Genomic DNA, 27452 nt, shown 5'->3' on the forward strand with positions numbered 1-27452 from the left:
ATCTACAAACTCTGGATGTTCGTATTAAGTGCGAGGTTTGGCTAGTCATAAAACCGGGTCCCCCCCCCCCCCCCATTTATTTCTTAAAATGTCCTATACCAAATCAGTTATGTGGCAGTTTTTATCAAATAGTTCGTTTCCATGTATGTTGCATTTGCGTTTGTTTTTAATGCACTTTAGTGTTTCTGTTGTTCTGTTGTTTTCCTCTTACAGTTGATGTGTTTCCCTCGGTTTAATTTGTTACCCGACTTTATTTTCTCTTAATCGATTTACGACTTTTGAACAGGGTATACTACTGTTGCCTTTATTTAATATATCATCATGTATTAGTTTGTTAGTTAACTAGTTATTAGTTTATTAGTTATTTGTTTTTCACTTTATGAATAGTAAGTAGTAAATATAAATTAATAAATCACAAAAAATATAAGCTATGATTCGATTGATTACTACATATTTTATTTTCCCATATTCATTTTATCATCCAAATACAATTAGACATAAAATGTGTAAACCAAAGTAAATTTTATTTTCAAAGTGGAATTGTGTCAGGTGTTCTTACGGCAAAAACCTACTGTAAGTTCTTGATTAATCTTAGATATGATATATTAAGTCCAATTGTACCATATCAATCGCCAAAAATAGTGTTGGATATTAATTTGAGTCTTTACTGATATATTACTTTTAATTTCTCTTTCCAACTGGTTGTGTACTGGTTTTAGAAGAGAACTCTTTTATAGGTAATCTATGACTTTTGGGGGAATTTATTCATCCAAAACATAATGTTATTTGTTAAGATAACACTATTGTCTACCTTTTTTTTTTTACAGGGAATGTTTTTATGCCAGTTACACAGAATAACTCATTTCCGTTTTTCTTGTTTTGCTTTCCCAATCTTGTCTCCTTGCATTTCTATAATCATTTCATTATTTGCGTGCCCAACCGTTTTTATTTGATTGTGTAATCATTTCCTTTCCTTTTTTTTTCTTTTTAACTTTGCCAACATTTTCTTTTTGCCTCTCCAACTTTTTCTCCCTGCTGGCCCATTTCTTGATTCTTTCACACCTTTTTCTTCAAAATAAAATAAAAGTTGTTTGTAGTTGTTTTACATTCCTCTTGTCCTGGATTCCAATTGCTTTTGACAAAATATATCATCACGCTTTTGTTATTAACTTTTTTATTTTAAAACCTTTGTTCATTTTCTCTAATGAACTTAATCATTAATTCTTCTTACTTAAGATAGTGGACTTGTTATCCAGTTTTATATTAAAAAAAAATCTATGATAACTTGCATCAATATCTTATTGAAGGGAAATAGCCTAATGGTTCGGCTTAAAATTCGTACTTGCTCATGCAGTATTCCTTTGTAGATATTTTTCCGTTCCCATATTTTTGTTTGTTTGAGTGATTTATTTTTTTTATTTGTAAATTGCATATCGATATATGTGTTCTAATTTGTAGTTTAGTTCTTTTTATGTACATGTGTACCATGTGTTTTGTGTATCTTATAAAACATTGAATTAAATTAAATTGATTCAAATACTCTTTTACATTAAATGCACCAAATATCATAATTGTTTTCTTGTGTAAGCTTCAAGTGGTGCACTGTTACCTTCATTGTAACAAAGTCCAATTATCAGTTTGCAATCAGATGTTTTGATAAAGAAAGATCCGCTTCTCGTGCTTGTCATACCACACTATTAAGAAGTTTACCGGGAAATACATTTTCTCCGAGTTCACTTAAAAAACGTCATAATTATACGTCTTATACTAATGGCCTGAAATCAAATCTCTAATGTTACTGTAATCAATGCGCATTTGTATTTTCTTGATAGACCTTTTCAGTTTAAAGACCAAGTCTGGAGATTATTATCAAAGGAATAAAATATTTCTGAAATTAACCTCTTTAAAACAATACTAAAATCATTCAAATGCCGATATCGTTATTATTTTTACGTTGTTGTGCCATAAATAAACATTGGGAAGTTTATCATAATCTATTTATAGCTACAATGCAACTTTACACATTGCTAGTCAATATAGCAGATTATAACAGATTCAGTGTATTGGGCCTGATTGTCAACTTCAACTAACAAAATTATACAGAATGTTACTATTTTCATTTGTGATAGTGTGTATTGTCTATCTTACACTCGCAGCGACTGACAGATCATCAAAAGGTGTGTATGTGTATTGTATATATATATGTTGACCCACTTTATAACCGTAACTTGTTATTTTCAATCTTTCAACTTGTTATACATCTTTCAAATGAGGCAAATTTTTTTTGGTTATTTACTAATGAAAATTTGTCTGTACTTAAATATTTAGGGAGCTATATTATTATACATGTCTAGATGATCTAGATGTTAGACGAAATGTTAATTGATGTATGTAATAACAATTATTGATAATTGTAATGATTTTATGGTTCTGATCCTGCCTGAAATTAAATGTATGTGATTTTTATAGAATGAAGATAATAACATTTGTCTGAACTTTTCTTAATGTTTCATTTTATTATATAAAAATGTTTTTTCTGTTACAAATCATGATGTATTGTTCTATGTGTACATGTTATGCTGCCCATCAAGGGCCCTTGATTGGAAAAATATTCTATTCTATTCTATTCTATTCTATTCTATTCTATTCTATTCTATTCTATTCTATTCTATTCTATTCTATTCTATTCTATTCTATTCTATTCTATTCTATTCTATTCTATTCTATTCTATTCTATTCTATTCTATTCTATTCTATTCTATTCTGTTATCTCTCATTGAAAAAGAGGGATTGAATTAATCACCAGCAGTATATACCTTTTGGGTTAAAAAATGCACATCTGCAATGTTTGTTGTATTTGTTCTGGAAATCATTAGTTAGATAGTTAGCACAATCATAAATACAACAACGAAATTAACTGATATATAGAGGGCAAATGAAAGAAACGAGTTCCATGCCAAACTGATCCTGTTTGATCAAAGGCTATAGGCTAAGAACGAAAAGTATCATTCTAATTTTTCAGTTTTGATAGATGTACAAAAAGACCGGCTGGTATTTGGTCAAACAGTTGAGTTAGTTTGTCATCTGCAAGGCTCTTTACACTTAGCGGATGGCAGCAGTCGACAGTGGTCTGGTGGGATTTTCAACAAAGTTCTTAGTTTGAACGGATATTCTTCTGATATAAACAAATATCAAGAAGTTATTAAAACCAACACAGAATTTCGTCTTCGAGTGTTAAATTTCAATGAATCCGACGCCAACCAATATTATAAGTGTGTTTATGGATTCAAATATAATGAGACTAAATTAGATCTAACGAAGAAACCGTATGAATGTAAGTGCAGTCTTATCATATATATGGGATTTTATATCGAGTCATATCTTTTTACTAACCAAACCAAGCAAGATTTGTTTCAGTCAATCTAAAGCAAGCATTTTTTTCAACATTCGTACAGACAAAGACATATGATATACTCTGTGAGGTTTGAAGTCTCTACGTATTGTAGAAATTTTGGTATGAAATGTCAAATTGAATGCCTAAAAAATATAAACAATTATTTAGACATGTATTAAAAAGGAACCGAGTATTTGTTTTCCACGTACATGTTTGTGAACCAAACCATTTACTTCATAAGACTTTATATAGGAATCACCTTGTATGTCATCTGGCTGTAAGGAAATCTCCTCTTAAATACCGGGATATATAGACAATAACTGTTTAGTGTCTTTAAATATCAGCTGTATTTGTACGAGGCTAGGAAACAAGGTGTATGCGAGCTTTTAGCGAGCTACTACACCTGTTTCGAGCCGAGTACAAATACAGCTGATATTTAAAGACACTAAACAGTTATTGTCTTTATCCTGCAATTAATTCTGTATATTGTTTGTGTTTTGAAAGACACAAAAACTAACATATTTAGCATTTATTTTCGATTTGCAATCCCTTGAGGCCCGCGTAGTAATATCAAAATCAAACATTACGCTGAAGACGGGTTCACAAAAAAAGAATCTCCAATGGTCAACAATATGATACATGGCTCAAGGTGAATAATTGTCTATTTCAACATAACAACTAATTTCAACAGTAAAAACAAATAACAAAACAATTTCAAATTTGAAACAGAAGTGTACGAGTTGTCCTACGCTTCAGACTTGACATTCACTAAACATGCATGCTGAAATTGACATGGTTGATTTTGTAACACAATCATACACATTCAAGTTTTGAAATCGACAATTGTCATCGTCATTGGAATGCAACTGGAATACACATTCTGAGGTCATCACACAGGTTCAAACAATACTCAGTCCGGCAGTGGGCGGAGCTTCAAAGCGATATCTGTATAGTATACAGATACAGCATAGCGATATCTGTAGGGCTGTATCTGTATAGTAGGACACCCAATTGCAGGATAAAGTTAAATGAAACATCACACAAGACTTGCATGAAGAAATTTGATTGTTACAAAGGGAGATAATGGGATTTTTTAAAAACTTTTTCAATGTTGAACGTGGGCGCAATTCCTCTCAAACCTCTGAGTGGATTTCAATTAAACTTCACACATGTAAATCACATAATATATAAAGATGTGCCTGAAGAAATTTTATTGCAGTCAAATTGTTGCTTGAGTTTTTTTTATTTGAAGACTGTTAGGGGGAGATTGGTATCACCTTAGTTTGTGAGCTTGCTCAACGTACCTAAATTTTCACTTGCGGCTCAGTTGAATTATAATGAGGCAAACTTGGCAATAATTTGAAAAATGACTTTGCGAGAAAAACTGAATGGCAAGGTTTTTTTTATCTCAATAGAAATAAGCCAATATGTTCCCAAAATGTTAAAATGTTCTACCTCATCTGCTTTTGAACATGCTTTATTACTCTCTACTTTAGATATACCAAGTAAAAGTGAAATTGACACGCAGTTTAACATAAACAACGAAAGTAAAATTGTGACGACGTATGTAAGATTTCAGAAAATGTATCCAGAACCTCAGTGTGTTGTTTATGCTAATGTAAGTGCGTATTTCCTCCCTTATTACTTGGAATTTACTTAATTCCTCTTTCTGAAAACTAGCTATATACGTCAATAATTTCTCAGAACAATCTTATTATTCTGTAAAACTGTAGTGGGAATTTATTATTATTCCTATGAGTCATCATTTCCTCATTTAATAATATTATATAAATACACCTAATATATCTCAGGTTGTATAACAAATCAAATCACATCCAAAAATAATTGTTATCTTATCTTATAAGTTTCACATTTATTTTTACCTGCCAAATAATACTATTGGACACTGTATTGTTGGTTTTAGAAGGGAAAAACGGCAACAGGGATAACCGATGGTAATTCAAAAAATAATATATTTTGCATACAGTTTGGTTTCAACAATTTTATATGATCTCGCCATTGTTAATGTATGATACTAGGTCAATCTTTACAAATAAAGCGGTCCATAATTTGATAATGTTATTTAAACCCATTTATTAACAGTATAATGGTATTTCCCTTTATAAAGAACATATTATAATTTGTTCCTGTGCAATTATACATTAGTGTTACAACCTGTAAACCACTAATACCCTTTGCCAAATATTTGCATAATTTTCTAGCCAGCGTTTTTATTTTTTTGAAAACAATTGGAATCTTAAATGATCCTTCAATCTTATAAAATAATTGATATAGGTTATTTAAGACTAATGAACGTCAGTGAGACACCCGAAAGAGGGAGGCTTGAACTGGGTTCAGATACGGATCTTACGCGATTATATGCATAAGGCAGCAACCATTTGATTTTCGGGGGGGGGGGGGGGGGGGGGGCTATGGGTTTTTTTTCTGGACAAAATTTTTTTTTTTTTCGCCACACAATCTATTTTTTTCGCGACAAGTCGAAAACAATTTTTTTCTTTCAATTTTAGCATTACATATAGTGGCAGCTGAGGATGAAACAAACAATTTTTTTTTCTGAGAATCATAAACAATTAGAGAACATGAGAATTATTTTTTTCTCCAAAAACTGGAAACAAAGTTTTTTTAAAAAAAAAAACCATAGCCCCCCCCCCCCCCCCCCGAAAATCAAATGGTTGCTGCCTAACGTTTATATAGTCTGAAACTATAAACAACTGCCATACAAGTGGAAGGTTTAGATAGCTAATCAGGTGAAATCCGCCATTTTCGTCGTCAAATGCCTGTACAAAGTCAGGAATATTACAGTTGTTTTCCGTTCGTTTCTCTGGTTTATTTAGTCCAGTGTTTTGTTTTGTCAGTTTTTAAATTTACCTACCTAAGAGTATGGTATTTTTCTTAATACTTTTTTTTGTAAACCATACAAAGAACTACCGGTACATGTATGTGTTCATGCATTTTAAGTAAGGGTATACCTAAAGGGATTGCCTGTTTTTGCAGATTATTTTTTATTTTTTGCAGAAATCATCGGTAAACATGACAATTGAAAGTAAGAAAACTATTGGTTTGTTTCTAAATGTTTCACTCAATTCAGAAATTAAGACAGCAGAATGTTGTGGAAGAGTAATCACAATGGTATGTTTAGTAGGAACACGTGAAATAGTCAGAAAAACAATGAAGATTCCGGAGTGTGATGGTAAGTACATTTAAAGTTATCTCTGTTTCATATGGTAAACGCAGGTGCCCGTTTCAAAGATGTGGGGTAGTATTTATGATTGTTTTTGTGCAATAAGTTTAACTTCCATTTTCTCATTTTCTTATTAAACCGAATCTGAAGATGTTACGAAATTTGTCGGTTTCTGAGTATTTGTAAATATGCATCCAACAACTTTGTTCTGATGTGCATGTGTCATATTAGTTGGCTTCAACTTAAAAAAAATAATGAAAATAGTAATTACCCAATGCAAAGCAAAAGATACGATTGAGATGATAAAACAAGGACGTATCGTATTATAATAACAAAATATCAGGATACATTAGATTGAAACTTATTCAGCCATTGCACTTATCAGCAGAATAATTAGGGTCGTTGTCTGATCTGCTGAAATAGTTGCATGTTTTCCATTATTCAATTGCTCTATAATTAGTTATATACAATGTTTTCTTAGAAATGATGACATACTAGGTTATACCAAGGTCTAAATAGTGACCCTTTCAATTGAAATATAATACTGCCATTACGTTTTTCTTGAAATAAGAAACAGGTCTCTTTAAAAATATCTCGAGTTCAATTCTCCAAAAAGATAGTCTTTGTTAGTATACAGAAATTATTTTTGATAAAATGACTTAACTCGTTAACATTTTTGATTTGGCTTTTGATAATGTTTGTGGCAGTCTCCATCCTAGATTTTTTAAAGACAAATACGGCCTAATATTTTTCTCTTATTTTGACATTTGTGTTTTCTGTTTTGTTTCAGATCGGGTCGAAATAGTCAAGTTGTCAGGGATAACAGTGATTGTTTTACCAATCGTGTCCATAGTATTGGTCTGTTTAGTTAGTTTGGTACTGGTGTGCAAAAGAAAAAACAAGTAAGATTCACAATTTATATCAATAGAAAAGTAGATGCTGATTTGAGGATATATAAACGTTACAACAATAATAATAAAACTCGACAATACAGGTTTATCAATAACATTAACGGTACCAAATTCTTGCACCAGATGCGCATTTCGACAATACATTTATCAAAATAGACAGGTATAGATGACCAATGATAGACAGTTGTCATTTGGGTGTAATACCTCCAAGTCATAGTATGTCAAATCTGTTTGCATACAAAAATAGGTCGAAAAAATATTCCCTTGAATTCAACAGTTATAGGTAATTAATCCTTCATTTCATTGCAATAAAACATTTCTGGGTTATAAACATACTTCTTGGGTACTAAATATGTCAAAGCACCTTTATCTTTTTTATTTGGGGTTTCTATATACATTATTTTATTTTTTTGAAACTTACACACCGGTAAAAAAAAAAAGTGAACATTTGATTGGTTAACTTCCAGTGATAGTTATTTTTCTTATATGCAATGAAATGTTATTTGCAATTGTTTCTATGGTACTGACCAGGATAATACTTTACTCATGCCAAGTATTTCTTTATTTGAAACAAAGATAAATTCTGGACTTTTTTTTGGGAAAGTGCAAATTAAGCAAAGACTTATAAGGGAAAATCAATGATGGCATTACACCTTACCGAAAGGAAAGCTCTAAATATTCCATGTTGATAAGTAATTTTAAATAGTCGATGGCATGCATAACACACACACCAAGTTTTCAATGGACGACCACTGACGAATTTCCTGATCTCGGTGACGCAAATGGTATTCTAGCCTAGCGTACCCCTGCACACTTGGTCACTTCTTTCGATACCTACAATACTCGGTGGATTTTAGTGTGATGTATACTTGCGATATCACCCTAAATAGAATCATGGGGTTAAAAATGATTTTAAAGACAATAAAAAATTTCTTCATTTCAGTATTATCATATAAAAATAATAAGATGTTAAATGATTTCCAATTAGGCATTTCTCCACCAAAAATCGAATGGCCTATTAAAAATATAAAAAAATAGATCACTGTACGGCCCTCTTAACAATAAGTATTAGTATAAAAAATGTTACAGAACAGATTTGGTCAAACAATCAATAATCTTCGTCCGTGTTGTATTATACAACAATACACAATCAAATTGTAACATGAAACAATGAACTTGATTTGATTATATGTTTATTATTTTATTCTTTTTAGGTCTGATTATTTGAAATCTGGAACAAACGAATGCTGAGAAATCGTGCTCAAGAAATGCTATATAGCACAGATGTTCGGAAGAAGACTTTCCGGAAGTCGCCGGAGCGTAATCGGCGAAGGATGAGTAGCTATGAAGCACAATGTTAAAACTCACAGTTGTAAACACAAGCTTCGCGGAAGCACGAAAACAGTCTCTGTTAAAGTCTCTTTAATCAAAGACCATGCTTTGATCTGCTGCTAAAATACAAGTGCAGCCCTAGAACTATTGAATTGTAAAAACAATAATTGTCCCTTTACATGCACTTTGTTTGATTGTTTTGCTTTTTCATTTTCAGTCTACTTACATCTAAAGTATAACACGACTAATTATTATTTCAATTATAGTATAAAGTATCTTACACATAACAAGTGATCTTTAATGTGCATATGGTTTATGATTAAGGTTAAAGTCAAGTATAGACAGCAAAACAAATGACATAAATGCCAAAATAGATCTAATGAACAACATGTATGCATGCAGTACATACTATCCATTTCTTTATTATGAATCGATCAGAACACTAAACGGTAACTAGAAAGATTACATCTTCTTAGACCAATGAAACGATTCAGAAGTCAGAATTTAGAAATTGGTCAATGTGTTCAATTAAACAACCCTTTCAGGACATATAGATAACTGTATTTACAGTTTTCACCTCCTCTTTTATATCTTTTTTGCATCAATAAGACATCGCTTTCAAAATCTGGTAGATGTATCATTTGTCATTTGATTTGTACGAGTATCTTTGATTAAACTAGAGTTTTGAAATGTATGAAAAATGATGCAATGTATTTAGGTTAACATATCACTGTCAAAGTCATAACGGCTTTGCTATTATATAAATGAGTATCGTTTTACGTACATGTTATTTTTTTTATATTATTTTACAATTGTTGTTTCATTAAAAATGTTTGAAAACTTCAAATGTACTTTGATTCATAAAGAACGTGGCCTCTTTGACATCATTACCATAATCAATTTTGGGGCGTTGACTATCAAACTTATCGTTTACACAAGAATAAGAAGATGTGACAAGCCGCCCATGGAGATCAAATGACACAGACATCATCAACTACAGGTCACAGAACGGCCTTCAACAATGTGCACATTTCAAACATCATAGTAATCTATAAAATACCTCGAAAAAAAAACCAATTCGAACAAGACATATAACGGTCTGATTTAAGGACAAAACTATAAACAAACAAAAAACAAATATGATATACAGCAACTAAAGACAATCTTGATTTTGAACAGGCCGTGAAATCCAGAACGTGGCGGGGTCAAATAGCGCCAAACATTACCCCTAACCTAGGGCAGTGGTGTAACAGACCGACATAATAGCAATCTATGAAAATCAGTTGAAAAACCTAACTCGTCAGATTAATACAAAACGCATAAAAACACAACTAATCACATCTATACATAACACATAACACATCAAACCATCAAACCATAACAACAACACACAAGACACATAGTACAGGTTTGAGAGAACTTGCAGTTATTAAAAACTTGTTGAAAGCAAATAAGAACTTATAGAAAATCATGTGTCTATATAAGACTAAAATATTAATCAGCACGCATACAACGTCCAATAGATTTAGTGTAACACCGTTATAAATAATCAAAGAATAACATTACATTGTGCAATTCCAAAATTATAGGTATTGCCCAATTGTAGAGCAGTAAAAGTACACAACTTTGTTTGGACTTTTATACAGTTTACCACCAATGACCTCTTAAACAAATGACTTTATTTCTAATAAAAGTTGGGTTTTTTTTCGTCTTTCAATTGCAATTCGTATCGCGCATGAACATGATACAGTGCATACAACATATTGTTTAAATAAATTAATTAACGAAGTTGATTTCGATTGTTTTTTTTATTATCAAATTTACTTATTATATTTTACATTGGAGTCTATCCACTGTGAATATATCATTCATTCTATAATATACATTGTGTATAAATATTTGATCTTGTTTTCAGTTACTGCGAGCAATATTTTTAGACGGTAATTTTAGCATATATTTTTAAATGTGCCTGTTTCAAGTAAGGAATATTGCAGAGGAAATAGATACTAGGTCTTATGGTGGGTGGTCTGATGCGACCAATTTCCCTTTTTGTATTTTCACGTTTCTTCTTTTACTTTTCTAAAGCGAAATCGGGAAATTGAGAAATCGAGATAGCAAAATCGAAAAATTGGGAAATCGGGATATCGAGAAATCAAGAAAACGAAAAACGCGAAATCGAGAAATTCATTTTGCGTTTTCGCATTATCGCTTTCGTGCTTTCTTGCTTTCTCGATTTCCCGATTTCTCGATTTTCCTATATCTCGATTTCCCGATTTCCCGATTTCTCAGTTTCTCGATTTCCCGATTTCACGTTTGAAAAGTGAAAGGAGAAAACACGAAAACGCAAAAAGGCGAAATAGTGGCCGCATCCAGTCACCAAAAAGTCTTGAATTTAAAATGGATTGATTGTATTTATAACACCCCTTCTCAATTTCGAACCTATTATATTTTATAGTCATTAGTGTATTGTTGACCTCTATGTTTCTTCTGTTGTTTTTTATTTTTGTATTTCTTAAACGCATCCCCTTGCATTCTTATCTATTGTTTCCAGACTATACATTTTTTTATGAATCAGCAGGCAATGAGACACTGACTATATCTACTAGAGAATAGTTTAAACAAGTAAAAACAATCACGCAATTACAGATTTTCGACAACTTTGGATATACATATTCATAATTTCCGATGATAGAGTAGTATTAACTTAAACCAAACGATCAACGATCTGTTATATTAATGAATATTCCTAATAATAGTTAACTAGAAAATATCGTCTAAATCCGGGAGGTAACTCTGTAGGAATCCTGTACACCTTCAATCCACTTTTTGATTGAAGCTCTGAAAATATATGAAAATAAAATATTTCAAACTGTATACAAATAAAAATACAAAGATTATAAAAGATGGACCAAATAACTAAATTAATACTTCTTATATTTTCCAATGTGAAAGAGATTTATTTCCTTTTACTTAAATTAAAATACAAGAACATATCACACTGCATACATAAGCAGGAGTTAACAATGTGCAATTGCAATTAAAAACAATTAGATTTAAAAAAAATCTTTTTATACAGTTTTTTTCTTGTTCTAAGGATACAGTTTCAGAGATAGTCCACTCTGCAGACTTAAGAGAGTAAAAGTAAAACTAAACTACAGCATACCAGTCAGTTATTTAAGCATGGACAGATAAATTTGTAAATAAAAACAGGTGTGCATAATAATTTTTCTAAAAATCACCTTTACCAGTTTCAATAAAGATGTCCCGGGAAATTGACATTTCAAACATGTTACTATTACATGTATACAATCAGTGCTCATCTTTTAACTACTAATTAGGAATCTTTCTAAATTTAGCAGCTACATATGTATGAATACTTTATACATGTAGTCATAAGCTTTTGAAATGTACACAGTGCAGCCTCACTTTTTAAATACCACAACAGTGGGCGAACTGGTGACAAAATATTACCTCCCCTGTAAACAGTGCGCTCTTCTGACTAGAGGTATTCGGTAAAGAAAAACGGACGATGCTGTAATTGTTTAGCTTGTTAAAAATGAGCTAGCACAAACGAACTAAGATGTGTCAACATAATGTGAATATGATTACGAATCAGGTAAAATATTTATTGTTAAGTTTATCACCTTATTGTATCATCATATGATAGGTAAATGCGTGAATTTTTGATTTTCAGTGTCGTTAGGGTTCAAACTTGTAATCATGCCATCCTTGATTATTTTTTTTTTAAATACTATCCAATGGTCGGAACACCTTGATTTTCTCCCAATTTGTAAAGTTGATTATGTTGCATGATATATATTTTTATCGGTGGAAAAAAATGATATGCAGCAAAGATTGGCAGTTTTTAATTTGTGTTGCTATGTGAAATAAAGGGAAGTAAATTAAAGTAAAAGAAGGCGCGCTTTTTCAAATAGTAAACAATTTAATTCAGATGCATAGTATTTTGTCAAATGATAAAGAATATCGGAGAAACTTGCTAGAAATTCATCTAATTTATAAAAGATATACAACATGACATACTGAAATCTGATAGGGGTAAAACCACCATACCTTGAACAAATTCAGTAAAAAAAGGGGGGGGGATGCTACGAAATTTAGATTTTATTTATTTGTTGTCGACAGCCAAAAGATGATTTGACATGCAACTAACTACTTTTTCAATTTCCTTGTAAAGTAAAATTGGCTTTTTTGGGGGTCTCTGTTCATTGTGGTCTAATATTTTCAGGTTCTCTTTGGATTGCCAAATAATATTATAATCATCTAATTGAATGTTCAAATTATTTTGCAGCGATGGTCTGTATGGAAGGAAGACTGTCATTTAACCCAACAGTTCCGGATGGCCCTTTTAACTAATTGCTTAACATCAATAGCGATGTAAGATTCAAGTGTTTGATTTAGCACAAGTTTAGCCAGGTTTTCCTTGTAATTGTGGTAGAAAAACCACTAGACAGTGTCTGGCATTGAAATGATATCAAACGGATGTTTTATGGAATAATTCTCGTACATATGGCAATCATATGCATAGGAATGTGGAGCTAGTCTCTTTCATGCAGCAATTTTTAATTTCCAATATAAACTCCGAAAAGACAGGGGCATAGAAATGTATACCAATGAGAAACATTTTTTGTGAATAAAATCATTCCAAAACTTAAATGTGTCATTAGTGTTGCATTATTTATCAGTAGAGATAATCAGATTCCAGTAATATTGCCCAACTGAAGGTTTTTGTTGGTAATGTTTTGTAAATCTTAGTTGTTTTGACAAGTTGGGCTGTGCAGGTTGCCCGGCTGCCCCTTTCAGTGTGAGACAATATTTTGTTTATTGTAAACAAAATCACTGATTCAAGACTGGAGCGGGCCCCTTTTATGCAGTTAGTGCGAACCCCTTAGGTTTCAACCATTACATGCAATACGGGGGGAGGAGGAAGATTTTTTTTACCGCGTCAAACATTTTTCCTAATAATAATACATTGAGATTTAAAATATACTTTGCTATATGTAGTGTTTATATTAAAGTATTGCCAACAAAATTCATTAAATTTGGGATCATAATATTGTTTAAGAAAAACCCTTACCCCCTCCCCTGTACATCATAAAAGTGCATAATCTTCTGTAACACACGTGCATGGTTAATTCGGATCACATATTTTCTATTCCGATATTATCAGAATTCGAAGGTTCATATCATTTACAATATCATTCAAAAATTTTCTGGGATTTTTTTTTACTATCAACGTTGAACCTCGAGGTTACACACATTGTAGTAAAAAAAAATCCAATAAAAACGTTGAATGTAAATGATATGCACCTTTAAAATCTTATATTGTAGGACTCATGTTGTTCAAACATAATGTGTTGATCAATTATGGTATGATGATTTTGATAAACTTCACATTAGGTTATCTTTCACGTATATTGATTACATAATATCGAGTTGTCCCAACGATATACTTGTCGGTGTGCTCGATCATACGAATTTACCGACATTCATATAGACAAAATGACACAACTTTGAAAAATTCTTGTGACGAAACTACATTTCGGAACACGTTAAAAATTGGATACTCAGAAAGCTACATTATTAAGGTTTGATATATATTTTTTTTTTTAAAAAAAAGAAAAATATGCAGTCAAATCTGGCAGTTTTTTACACACCCCTATGTTGAACAATAGGTTGTTCAATTAACAGCATGTTTGGCAATAAAAAAATCATATATTAACAAATTTAGCATTAACATATACTTTATTTATAGTGGTTGTATAAAAGTTAGATAATGGTTTTGTGTTTTAAGAGATATTCATCCCTATGCATATCGGTTTTTATGCGTAAATTGTCTCTCCTGTTTTTAGACCTTTTCTATCTCTTTCATAAGAAGAGTGACTTTTCTATTGTTCTAGTGTCACTGGAAATCCCACTGACAATTGGTACATCACTGAATGAATAAATTATTGCGCCTTGTCTATTTTTCTCCACCAATTGGAAAAAAAAATTCATCCGCACACATGTTCACATCATTTATAAGGCACATAGAGCACCCAAAATAGCTGCATTTTAATCGCAAAATAAAGGTATTAAAAAAAAAGTTCTTTCTGTAACACACAATTGATGAAGACAAAGTTTTCAATGAGAATTTAAGGTGGACTACTTGGACCCGTACCGAAAATATATTTCAGAAATATAAGATAATTGAATCTTCTCATGTTGTCACAGTATAATACACAATATAAGTAAAAATTACATACAAAAAGCATCTAAAAAAAACAGTGAGAAAATAAGACCTGAGAAAAATATAACCACAGAAATTAGAAAGAAATACATTTTAATAATTCTGCAATTAAAAGATGGATTGTGTTGTTCTTGTAGTATGTTTTTTCTTACCTTTTTCTATTTATGTATACATGTATATTATTTTTTTCAGGGCGGTATACCAGAAAATGTATAACATTCTTGTTTTTTTTCTGTAGGATTTGGAAGAAAATATGTATGTCTCTCTGTCTCTCTCTCTCTATATTTATCCTTTTATTTCTTTCCTTTGCATGTTTTGAAACAAGTTTCTCTTTATTTTTCTTCTTCTTTCAATACAGTAACCTGACTGTCTTGGTCTAATCTTAGTGCAAAATAAAAAGACAAATAGAAAGAAGAATAAAGAAAGATGTGGAGAAAGAAGAATAAAGACAGATGGTGGAGAGGGGGTTTCAGCTATATTTGATTTTGATGTACAACATATTCAGACTCTTTTTGAAAAATATTGGTGGCCCTTAAAAGGGCCGTTATTGTATAGAGTAAATGTCAGTTTAAGCACGTTCTCCACGTATTCTGCGAGCCAACTGGATGTCTTTGGGCATGATGGTGACTCTCTTGGCGTGGATTGCACACAAGTTGGTGTCCTCGAAAAGACCAACGAGGTAAGCTTCACTGGCTTCCTGGAGGGCCATAACGGCAGAGCTCTGGAAACGAAGATCAGTCTTGAAGTCTTGAGCAATTTCACGAACTAATCTCTGGAAGGGGAGTTTCCTGATGAGGAGTTCAGTACTTTTCTGGTATCTTCTGATCTCACGAAGAGCGACTGTTCCTGGCCTGTATCTATGTGGCTTCTTAACTCCACCTGTGGCAGGTGCGCTCTTACGGGCGGCCTTGGTGGCAAGTTGTTTTCTTGGAGCTTTTCCTCCAGTGGATTTACGGGCGGTCTGCTTTGTACGAGCCATTGCGATATGTTCTCTGTGAAAATCTACGATTACACGACAGAATACTTTAAAACTTCGAATGTTAGTGTATTTGTGCTAGCCGCAATGTTTGCAAACACGACACTGATTGGCCTTTCGGTGTAATAAAACTCACGTTGATTGGTTGAAATCTCTGTATTATGATTGGACTGATCTGGAAGTTACTTTCACAGCTTTCAATCCCTTTTTGGACTGAAGCTAACAATTGTTCACCCCAAGCTAACATTTGGCACACATTTGTTTCTATTCTGTTTTGTTGTGATCGTGTCAACGAAAATTTAAATCAGAAAAAAAAGTACTCAAGAGTAATGAAGAATTGAATTATTCTTTATTCAAATAATAAATAATTGGTTAATCAACAGTCTGACACGAAATTAATAATTGACAGGAAAATAAAGTAAATTAAATAGCAAAATAGAAAAAAAAAGAAGAAAAAAACATCATCCATCCATTTTGATCAGTATCCGATTGGTATAGACATGCAGCCGTTTTCTTAGAGCGTGTCGCCTGTTTCTCGTATAAAGACATGCTTATAACAGTACACAACTGTCACTCGTCTCAGTGTCTTGAAAGGGTTCTTAAGACAGAGAGAACACTTTGTAATATCTATAGTCTTTGTATTCTCTAGCTATATTCTCTGTATTCTCTATAGTCTAGTATACTGCACGCATACTGGGAAACTTGCTCATTGTTAAAGTATTATTTATTGTTTATATACGATTTTGCCGAATAAAACTGATTTCAGCTAAAAAAAAAATAATCTACACAACTATAAATATACGCATAAGTACTTTGTATTAGAACACAAACTATATATTATATATTTAAGAGAATGTGACAGCAGAAGAAGAAAATAAGCCAGCTAGATCACAGACAAGACAGACACACACACAACGAACGAACGAACGAACGAACGAACGAATATATTTATATGAAAATAAGGTCAAAGATTGTAATTTGTGTGCGTAAATTATATAATATAATATATAGGACTGCAACTAATTTACACAACAAACGATACAAATATGCAACATTGACCACTAACAACTGAGTTTTTCTTCCTCTCGTGCTTGCGCATTTCCGTCGAATATACGTTATATGGTTGTATATTTTCTTGGACTTGTATAAGAAAAGAAAGAAAGAAAAAAAAGAAACATGTCTTGTTCTTCATTTTTTTCACACCAACTATTGTAATATATAATAATAAAGTAGACACCTGTATATTGTTTGCAAAGAAAAAAGAAAACAGAAAATAAAAAGACAGAGAAATGGAGGGAGTGAGCTATGTTTGAGATTGCTTTCTGCATTCAACTAAATTGTACAACAAAATCAGATTCTTTTTGAAAAATGTTGGTGGCCCTGAAAAGGGCCGTTGTAAGTGAAGTTTCTGTTGTGTTGACTTTACTTGGCAGCTTTCTGTGTCTTCTTTGGCAGAAGTACAGCCTGGATGTTTGGTAAAACACCTCCTTGGGCAATGGTTACACCAGAGAGAAGTTTGTTCAATTCTTCGTCGTTTCTGATGGCCAACTGGAGATGACGGGGGATGATTCTGCTCTTCTTGTTGTCACGGGCAGCATTTCCTGCCAACTCCAAAACCTCAGCTGCTAAGTATTCCAAGACAGCGGCAAGGTAGACTGGTGCTCCGGCACCAACTCTCTCGGCGTAGTTTCCTTTCCTCAAAAGTCTGTGGATACGACCTACTGGGAACTGAAGTCCGGCACGGGATGACCTAGACTTTGCCTTTGCTTTTGCTTTTCCTCCTTTTCCTCGTCCTGACATTTTGATTTAATACGTTGTTTGACTTGAACAAGTATAAACAATGATTATCCCAATATATATGTGGTGGTGTTTAACGACCTTGACTGGCCTTTCAGCCCTCGCACGGTCGGCTCGGTGCCCGAAGGCGTTTGGTGAGCTTTAAATATTCTGGAGCCATGGGTCAGGAACAAGTAGTGGAGGTCGCAATATGGAGGCCGCCATCTTGGTTTTGGTGAGTTGTTTTTGGTTTTTGACTATTTTGTTGTTTATTCTTCACTAACGGCTGCTTTCAGGGCCAGTTTGGTCAGCTTGGCAGCCCGCTAGCCTCGATGATGGAGTACTGGTAGATGATCTCGGACGTAGTTCGAAAGATGACAGGAAGCATTATCAGGACCAAAGCCGTGAGGCAGTGAAATGAAGGTCGTATCACCCAACAGCCTAGGATACAGCCCTCGGACGTTAATCGGCATAACACTCCCCATAATACAATGGTTTTGGAGTGCATGTTAACGCGGGTACGCCAACTACTACGTCTATCTGTACGGCATGGATCGGTTTCTGTCATCTTAAGTAGTAAGTCGTTGATATCTAACTGTAAACCCTCATCGAAGATAGCGGGTAAAGGAGAGCTGGCCCAGCACGTCCGTTCAGCTGTAATGACTGAGACGTGACTGGATTGTGTTTTGAATGGTAATGGATGGATTATCCCAATATGTGGTGGTGTTTAACGACCTTGACTGGCCTTTCAGCCCTCGCACGGTCGGTATTATCCCAATATGTGGTGGTGTTTAACGACCTTGACTGGCTATACAGCCCTCGCACGGTCGGCTCGGTGCCCGAAGACGATTGGTGAGCGTTTGAATAATTTCTGCCGTGGGTCAGGAACAAGAAGTAAGGACGCCGAATGGAGGCCGCCATCTTGGTTTTGGTGAGTTGATTTTGGTTTGTTTACTATTTTGGATTTTACTTCTTAACAACGGCTGCTTTCAGGGCCAGTTTGGTCAGCTTGGCAGCCCGCTAGCCTCGATGATGGAGTACAGGTAGATGATCTCGGACGTAGTTCGAAAGATGACAGGAAGCATTATCAAGACCAAAGCCGTGAGGCAATGAAATGAAGGTCATATCACCCAACAGCCTAGGATACAGCCCTCGGACGTTAATCGGCATAACACTCCCCATAATACAATGGTTTTGGAGTGCATGTTAACGCGGGTACGCCAACTACTACGTCTATCTGTACGGCATGGATTGGTTTCTGTCATCTTAAGTAGTAAGTCGTTGATATCTAACTGTAAACCCTCATCGAAGATATCGGGTAAAGGAGAGCTGGCCCAGCACGTCCGTTCAGCTGTAATGACTGAGACGTGACTGAAAAAATTGTATTATCCCAACAACAAATGGAAGTTTTTAACGACCTTGACTGGCTATACAGCCCTTGCACGGTCGGTATTATCCCAACTACTACTAAATAGAGTTTAATGGCGGCTACCCTTGCGGGTATTGCGCCAGATTACCTTATATAAAAACATTTCAAGTAAATGTTTTAGAATTATCATTATTTAGGTATAAGCCTATATTATATATTCATATTATAGAAATTTGTGAGTTTTTTTGTTTTTTTTCCCCTTAAATTTAATCTTATTTAAATCTGAACTATAGTGTTTATTTTAATTATCTTGATTATCTTTTGGTTAATTTAAAGTACGAAAAAGAAATATATGTGAACTTATTATTCCATCATTTGTAACTTAGCTTTCTTTGTTTATGAATATTAAATACATTGGTAAATAGGTGTGTTTGTTGTTTATACATGAAAAATGTAAGTATCTTATACTCTTTGATAGACATATCTGACTTTTACAAATATGCAAATCCTAGAAGGGGTCCGACATATTCCCGTACATGGTATATACATTAATACAATTATACCGCGGCTCGTACGTCCTTGGTAAACTGTGATTCTCTGTATATTGAATTTGACTAAAGATAGCACCCTCACTTATAAAAGATTCTTGAACTTACGTTGTAGAATAAAAAAAATATATAATATATATATTACTGTGTATGTATAATTAGAATCTGTAATGTATTGTTATAACATATTTGTGTGTAATAAATTGCAAGTGTTGATATTGTGCAGTTATGTTCAGTATAGATACAAGAGAGTGCTATCTTGGTAGTACCTGATCTAGTGTACTACTTCAAAAAATAAAAACTTTCGTAGAAGTTTTAGTGTATATTGTCAAATTCAACGGGGTTATGTTTCTTTTATTTAGAAATCATAAACTGATAAATGATACCCTCCAGCTCTGTTACAACTTTTAAAAAGGCCAATATTTAGAAATGAAAAAACTAAAAAGAAAAGGTAAATAATATATTTCTACCAAATTATTTGTTTTTGGTGTCATCCGTTTAGACTGGAGTTGTTTCCCTTGCACTGTAAAGAAATAAATTGTAAATACCTGCAGCCGTTAAGCTACCACGTGGTAACCATGTGCTACAGGCAGACAGGGCGAGAGGGCTGTAAACAAACAATTTCCAGTCTAAACGGATGAATTAGCAGCCGTGACTAAAAATGATAGACAATAATACCAATACAAGGTTAGTATTTACACGGTGCATTGTTTTTGGTCGTTGTAAAATATGCTGGTTGGTTCTAAAATCATCATATCACAAGGACCTGGGTTCTGGCAAGCCAGTGCCCTTAAAGAAAAATATCCCACAATAAGATAACTCATCTCGTCCGTCGACCCCATGTATAACCCTATCAATATTTTAGCTGCGGTGTCAATAGTTTATCCATTGACAGCAGCTGAATCACATTCCTCATAGTGTTAGTTAGGTACTTATATATATACAATGTACATGCAGTTAATTCTTGTTGTGAGGTTTGTGTCCCCAATTTGATTTGGGATGGACCGACGAGAGAGTGCTTGTGATTGATGATTTCTGGGAGATATGTCAGACTCCTGTGGCTTGATATTTTACATATGATCTCATGTATTTATCAGCAAGATGAGATTTATAATATTAAAAATCAACTGCTAATTATTTTAATCTAATTTATTTTCACTTTCTAACTTAGATTTTCTCTTATCTAGAGTTAATTTAATCGGTTGTTACAAATGTAATTAGTATTTTGAATATTTGAGATGCCTTGTCATACTTGTTAAAATCCATGGGTTGTTGTCCAGTGACTAATATTTCAAAGTTTTATTTTAGAAATAAGTAATTTTACTAGGCCTATAGTTTATGTCATTTTTCTTTTCCTATACTAATAATATCTGTAGGTTTTCTAACCCCTACCAAAAATATCTTATTAAAATAATTATAAGCATGTTTTTACAAAATTTACACTAGAAACTAGAAATATATATTGAGGTTTTTTGTATTTTCTGAATAATTTTACTTTTATCGCATACCCGTGTTTATTAAATAATCCCATATTGGGATAAGGGTCTGAGAATATCCTGAAAATAAATTTTTATACGAGAGATCTTTTACACCGGTTGATTCAAACTTTTCCATCATTTTATGTCTTTGTGGTATGTACTTATTACAGTTAAACAGGTAGTGTTGCATGTCGTCCACTACTAAACATGTGTCACACAGTTCACTATTACATTTACCCATTGTGTATTTGAATTTATTAGTGAATATATAACTTGATCTAAGTTTAAATAGAGTTCTTTCTCTTTCTCTTGTACTCTTTGGTATGGTAATACAAAAGTTAACATCTTTTTGAATAGCGTGTAGTTGTTTACTTTTAGTGTTGTTTTCCCAGTATTGTTGCCACATTTTTTTTAATAAATTTTTACATAAACATTTGATATCTTCTTTGTAAAGTGGTATACTAGTTATACATGTCTCTATTGATAGAGCCTTTTTAGCTGCTGTGTCTGCCATTTCATTACCACTTAAACCCACATGACTGGGTATCCATTCTAAAATTATATTCAAACCTAATTTGGACAGTTTACTGTATATATATTGGATGTCATAAATTATTTGTGTTTTAACTTTAAATATACTTCCTGTAATAGCTTTTAGTGCTGACAGTGAATCTACAAATATTACAGTATTTTCTGGTTGAAATTCTTCTAACCAATATAAAGATAAAAGTATGGCTGTCAATTCACACATAAATATTGAAACATGATTTTGTAATTTAAAACCTTTTTTTACTTTAAGTTCTGGAACGACAAAAGCACATGCATTTGTGTTGTTTTCTGGATTCTTAGATCCATCTGTATATATTTTTAAAAAATTACTATACTTGTTATCAATGAGGATATTTCCTTCACTTTTAATTAGGTGAGGACTATCCTTTTTAGTAATAATATTTGTAAGTTCCGTTTTGACCTGTGGTTTTAGAACATGCCATGGTGGGGTAGGGAACTCTTTACATTTGTATACAGTATTAATATCTACATTATATTTATTCATAGTATCATGTGCAGTAACACAATATGGTTTTTGATTTTCTTTAATTTTTTCCTTATTAAATTCATATATAGCATTTTCTTGTAAACTTTTTATAGTTGGGTTTGTGTCATTTAGACTAAATATATTCAAAAAAGACTTAGTAATAAGACTTTTTCTTCTCAACCCATATGGGGGGTCACCAATTTCAGTCTGTAATCCACTTATACTGGCAGTTTTATGAGCACCTGCACATATCCTTAATGCTTGGGCTTGAATACTATCTAGTTTTTTCTTGACAGAGTAGGAGGCTGAGTTATAAACCTCACAGCCATAATCTATCTTTGACCTTATCATTGATATATATATTGTTCTCAGGGTAGAACAATTTGCACCCCATTTAGTACCAGTTAATAATTTCATGCAGTTCAACACCCTTGAACATCTACTTTCTATATATTGTACATGTTTTAACCATGTTAGTTTTGAATCGAAAATCATACCTAGAAACTTGACTTCTTTAACAAATGACAATATTGTTTCTCCAAGTTTAAGTTTAATACAAGGAGAACTACTCTTACTAAATATCATAGCTACCGTTTTTGTTTGTGATATTAGGAAACCCCATTTATCACACCAAGTATTAATTGTGTCTATATCCTCTTGCATTCTTTTTTGTAGATATTTAGAACTTTTTCCAGATAACCATATGGCACTGTCATCAGCAAATTGTGACATAGCACAGTACTTTAAATTATTGGATATATATAATCATTCACCATGATGTTAAATAGTGTAGGACTTATACAACTACCCTGTGGTGTACCATTCTGAATTATAAATATTTCAGAGTAAGTATTATTAACTTTAACTTGTATAGTTCTGTCACTAAGAAAATCCTTTACCCATCCCAACATATTACCCCTTATACCTATTGAAGCCATTTTTATTAATAACCCATTTTTCCATAGCATATCAAATGCCTTTTGGAAATCTATAAATACACCAACTGTGAAATGTTTTTTGAGAAATGCTTTATGAATATCATTATCAATTCTAATTATTTGTTCCATAGTATTTCTATTTTTCCTAAATCCACTTTGATTTGGTGTGTAGAAATTATTTTTTTCTAGATACCAACGTAGTCTATTATTAACCATTTTCTCCATAATTTTTACAAAATTAGAAGTAAGGGCTATTGGTCTATATGACTGTGGGTCTGTGGGGTTTTTTCCAGGTTTAAGTACTGGTGATATAATGGAATGTTTCCATTCACTTGGAAGTTTTTGTAAAAACCAAACTCTATTGATAAAAAGTAATAACACAGACAGTGATTTGTCTGTAAATTGTTTGAACATAGAATACGTAATTTTATCTTTTCCAGGGGAGGTATCAGATGTATCACTGATAGCATCTTTTAATTCTTGCATAGTATATGGTTCATTATAACTATCAGAGTTATCCTTATAATAGTGTAATAATTTACTGTACTCCTTTTGATCAATATCTTGTTTCTGATTTTTAAATTTTTCTGAGTAATTATGGTCACTACTGACTTGAGCATAATTTGTAGCAAGTATATCTGCTTTGTCTTGAGTAAATTCATATTTGGTATTATTATATAACAGGGTTGGTAAATTTAATTTTTTAAATGTTTTACCCAACATTGATTTTACTTTTTTCCATACATCTGATAATTTAGTATCATTATTGAGAGAGTTACAGTAGCTCTCCCAATACATAGCTTGTGCAGCTTTGATAGTTTTTCTGCACGTTCTTTCTTTTTCTCTATATATAGTGAAATCAATACCAAGACCTGAATGTTGGGCACGGTTTTTACAGGTGTTCCTTTCTTTAACACATTTAGTGCATTCAGGTGTCCACCATGGTACCTGTGGTTTTTTAGGTTTATTATTTTTTAATTTGACTGGGATGCACTCCCCAGCTATTTTGAGTATTTTGTTTGTTAGTCTTGAACATGTTTCTTCTATATTGTCAGAAATCATGTCAGGACTCAAATGTTCATTACACTTGCTGGAGAATGCCTCCCAGTCTGCTTTCTTATAATTATATACAGATTCAGTTTCATCAATTTGCATTTGTTTATGGCTAAAACTAATATTTACAACATGATGGTCACTGCCATAGGAACTAATGAGGTCAACTGACCATGTTAATTTACTAGCTAAACTAGAATTACAAAAAGACAAATCAATAGGTGACAGTTCTAATGTACTGGGGTTACATCTTGTACCTGTACCATCATTAAGAAGTACTATATCTTTATACTCAAGGAAAGAGAACAGCTCTCTTCCCTTAGTATCTATATTTTTACCGCCCCACATAGTGTGGTGGGCATTAAAGTCTCCACATAGTATAAATTTTCCCTCTATTTGATCAAATATATTGTTATAATGGGGTAGTTTTGTATTTGATGCTGTGTCATAAAGATTGACCAGTGTAATATTATTATTATCAAAACTAAATTCAATACATGATATTTCTAAATCACTGTTAATATTCTTTTTCAGATATGGAAGATTTTCTCTGACATATATAGCTGTACCTCCATGTGATTTGGTATTACGTACAGAAAAATCAGCTATTTTATAACCTATTACATGTGGATGATCTTGTTCGTTTTTACACCATGTTTCCTGGAAGCAAATAATATCAGGCTTCATTTGTGACATAGCTATATACGCCGCAGCATTGTTGTTAATGCCGCGACAGTTCCAATGAACAACACTGAACATTATGTTATATAATAATAAACATGATAAATAAATAGTATAATTGATAGCCATTTTTAATTGTATATTGTTAATACTTTATATTGGGCGATAAATGAATTATATCATTTCAGTTGTAACTCTACTAGCCATTTCCAAACCTAATGAGAGATCAAAATTTGACCCAAACATCTGTTTTACAACTATTCCTACAAAACCCATAATTGACTTTAAAGTAAAGTCTATGGGTTTAGTAGGAGGGCTCATAGTCTGGTGCATGACAACACTAATTACAGTTACCAAGTCTTGTATGGTACATTTATCTTTTTTGGGTGGTACTGAGCTCTGATCTTTTGGGGTTTTGCTAGTTGATTTAGAGCTTTCTTTATGATGTTCATTGATTTTAAGCTGGTTTGTTGCTTGTTGTAGTGAAATATTTTTAGATTTCACCAGCTTAAGGGCCATTTTTTGTTGGGTCCTTTGTGGACATTCTTTGTCATTAGACATATGTTTACCTTTACAGTTTACACATTTTAAATCTGTTGAGGTACATTGCTCGTTCTCATGTTCCTCTCCACATTTAATACATCTTTTTTTATTTCTACATTGGTTTGCCATATGCCCAAACCCCTGACATTTATAGCATTGAATAGGTTTAGGTACAAATAATTTGGTATTATATGTTTTGTACCCAATATTGATTGTTGCTGGTAGCTGGGGTGTCTGAAAGAATAACTTTATGGATCTAGATGGTTTTCTTTCACCGATTTGTTTGTCAAAGTAGGACATCCTTTGAATTTTACTAACTTTCTGGGCTTTAAGCACCGACACGATATCTTCGTCTTCAACGTTAATGTCTAGAGGCACGTTATAAATAACTCCTATTGATGAAGTTACAGATTTGGGCACACTTGTCCTAATCTGTAATTCACCAATGAGTTTGACGCGTTTTAGCTGTTTCCACTGCGATTTGTCAATGCACTCTACTAGTATTTTCCCACTGTTAAGTGGTTTAATTCTTTTTGGGGTACCAACAGTCTCAAGGAGAATCTTTTGGATTTTTATCTGATTTTGGGTGCTAAGTTTAGTATTGGGATCAACACTCTGTAGGACTAGTAAATACTCATTACCTTTTACTGAGGGTGTATGGGGGAGAGGGGAAGGTGTATTAAGGAGGGTATTATCATTTAGGGGAGATGTACTTGCCATTCTTTTTCGTCTTTTCCTCTGTGTGGACCAGCCATGTTTTTCATATTCAGAGGATTCCATGTCTGTGGTATCAGTTTCATTGAGGGACTTATAAAATTCTTCCTCATCGAACTGACCAGAAATTGTTTTGTCCATAATGTCGGACAACAAAGAATATTGGTGAACACTTTTCAGTAGACAAGAAAAGTTGAGTATCTAACTATAATAATACTATAATAATACTGAATAAATTATTCAGATAGCAGACAATATCAATTATTTAATATTCTCAAAAAAATATCTGAAATATAAGACTATAAACACAAAATATAATGATATATTCTAATTCAGTGCAGTGCTACAAAAACACGACCGTGATGATCCGGGACTCACAACCCGAGGTATTATCCCAAATATATGTGGTGGTGTTTAACGACCTTGACTGGCCTTTCAGCCCTCGCACGGTCGGCTCGGTGCCCGAAGGCGTTTGGTGAGCTTTAAATATTCTGGAGCCATGGGTCAGGAACAAGTAGTGGAGGTCGCAATATGGAGGCCGCCATCTTGGTTTTGGTGAGTTGTTTTTGGTTTTTGACTATTTTGTTGTTTATTCTTCACTAACGGCTGCTTTCAGGGCCAGTTTGGTCAGCTTGGCAGCCCGCTAGCCTCGATGATGGAGTACTGGTAGATGATCTCGGACGTAGTTCGAAAGATGACAGGAAGCATTATCAGGACCAAAGCCGTGAGGCAGTGAAATGAAGGTCGTATCACCCAACAGCCTAGGATACAGCCCTCGGACGTTAATCGGCATAACACTCCCCATAATACAATGGTTTTGGAGTGCATGTTAACGCGGGTACGCCAACCGCTACGTCTATATGTACGGCATGGATCGGTTTCTGTCATCTTAAGTAGGTGTAAGACATAATAATGTCCTTATAAAATAATGTCCATTGCCATGGAATGATGTCCCTCAAAAGGACAGATTTTTACTGCTAACTATATGAAATAGTGTCCACTCACAGGACAAATTTTCATAGTAGTTGCTGTTAAATTGTAAGGGAAGTAATACAAAGGTCATTACAAAGTTTTATTATACTTGAATTTTAATTAAAATATGAAGGATTGATGAGAAATTGATCAATGTACAAATGTAAACAAATAAATAATGGATGGAAGTGAATATAGAGAAATTTAAGTTCCTAGAAATTCCCAGCAAATGGAAATGACAATGAAAGAATAACAATAAGAAGGAAGTGTAAAATCAAATAT

The 27452-nt window shown here is 33.0% G+C and overlaps 3 protein-coding genes across 3 annotated transcripts; 1 reads left to right on the forward strand and 2 right to left on the reverse strand.

Annotated features, from left to right (window-relative positions):
• The first annotated feature begins 1526 nt into the window (after positions 1 to 1526).
• Positions 1527 to 9686, forward strand: LOC139529912 (uncharacterized). The gene is made up of 6 exons (XM_071325877.1): positions 1527 to 2177; positions 3023 to 3334; positions 4891 to 5012; positions 6431 to 6605; positions 7387 to 7498; positions 8722 to 9686. Exons 1-6 carry the CDS (start codon positions 2105 to 2107, stop codon positions 8756 to 8758), a joined length of 831 nt encoding a protein of 276 aa, XP_071181978.1. The 5' UTR covers positions 1527 to 2104; the 3' UTR covers positions 8759 to 9686.
• Positions 9687 to 21252: 11566 nt separating this feature from the next.
• Positions 21253 to 23001, reverse strand: LOC139482949 (uncharacterized). The gene has a single exon (XM_071266977.1). It carries the CDS (start codon positions 22999 to 23001, stop codon positions 21253 to 21255), a length of 1749 nt encoding a protein of 582 aa, XP_071123078.1.
• Positions 23002 to 25115: 2114 nt separating this feature from the next.
• Positions 25116 to 26339, reverse strand: LOC139482950 (uncharacterized). The gene has a single exon (XM_071266978.1). It carries the CDS (start codon positions 26337 to 26339, stop codon positions 25116 to 25118), a length of 1224 nt encoding a protein of 407 aa, XP_071123079.1.
• Between the last annotated feature and the right edge of the window lie 1113 nt (positions 26340 to 27452).

The sequence above is a fragment of the Mytilus edulis genome, chromosome 7, assembly GCF_963676685.1.
Source record: "Mytilus edulis chromosome 7, xbMytEdul2.2, whole genome shotgun sequence".
Taxonomy (NCBI): domain Eukaryota; kingdom Metazoa; phylum Mollusca; class Bivalvia; order Mytilida; family Mytilidae; genus Mytilus; species Mytilus edulis.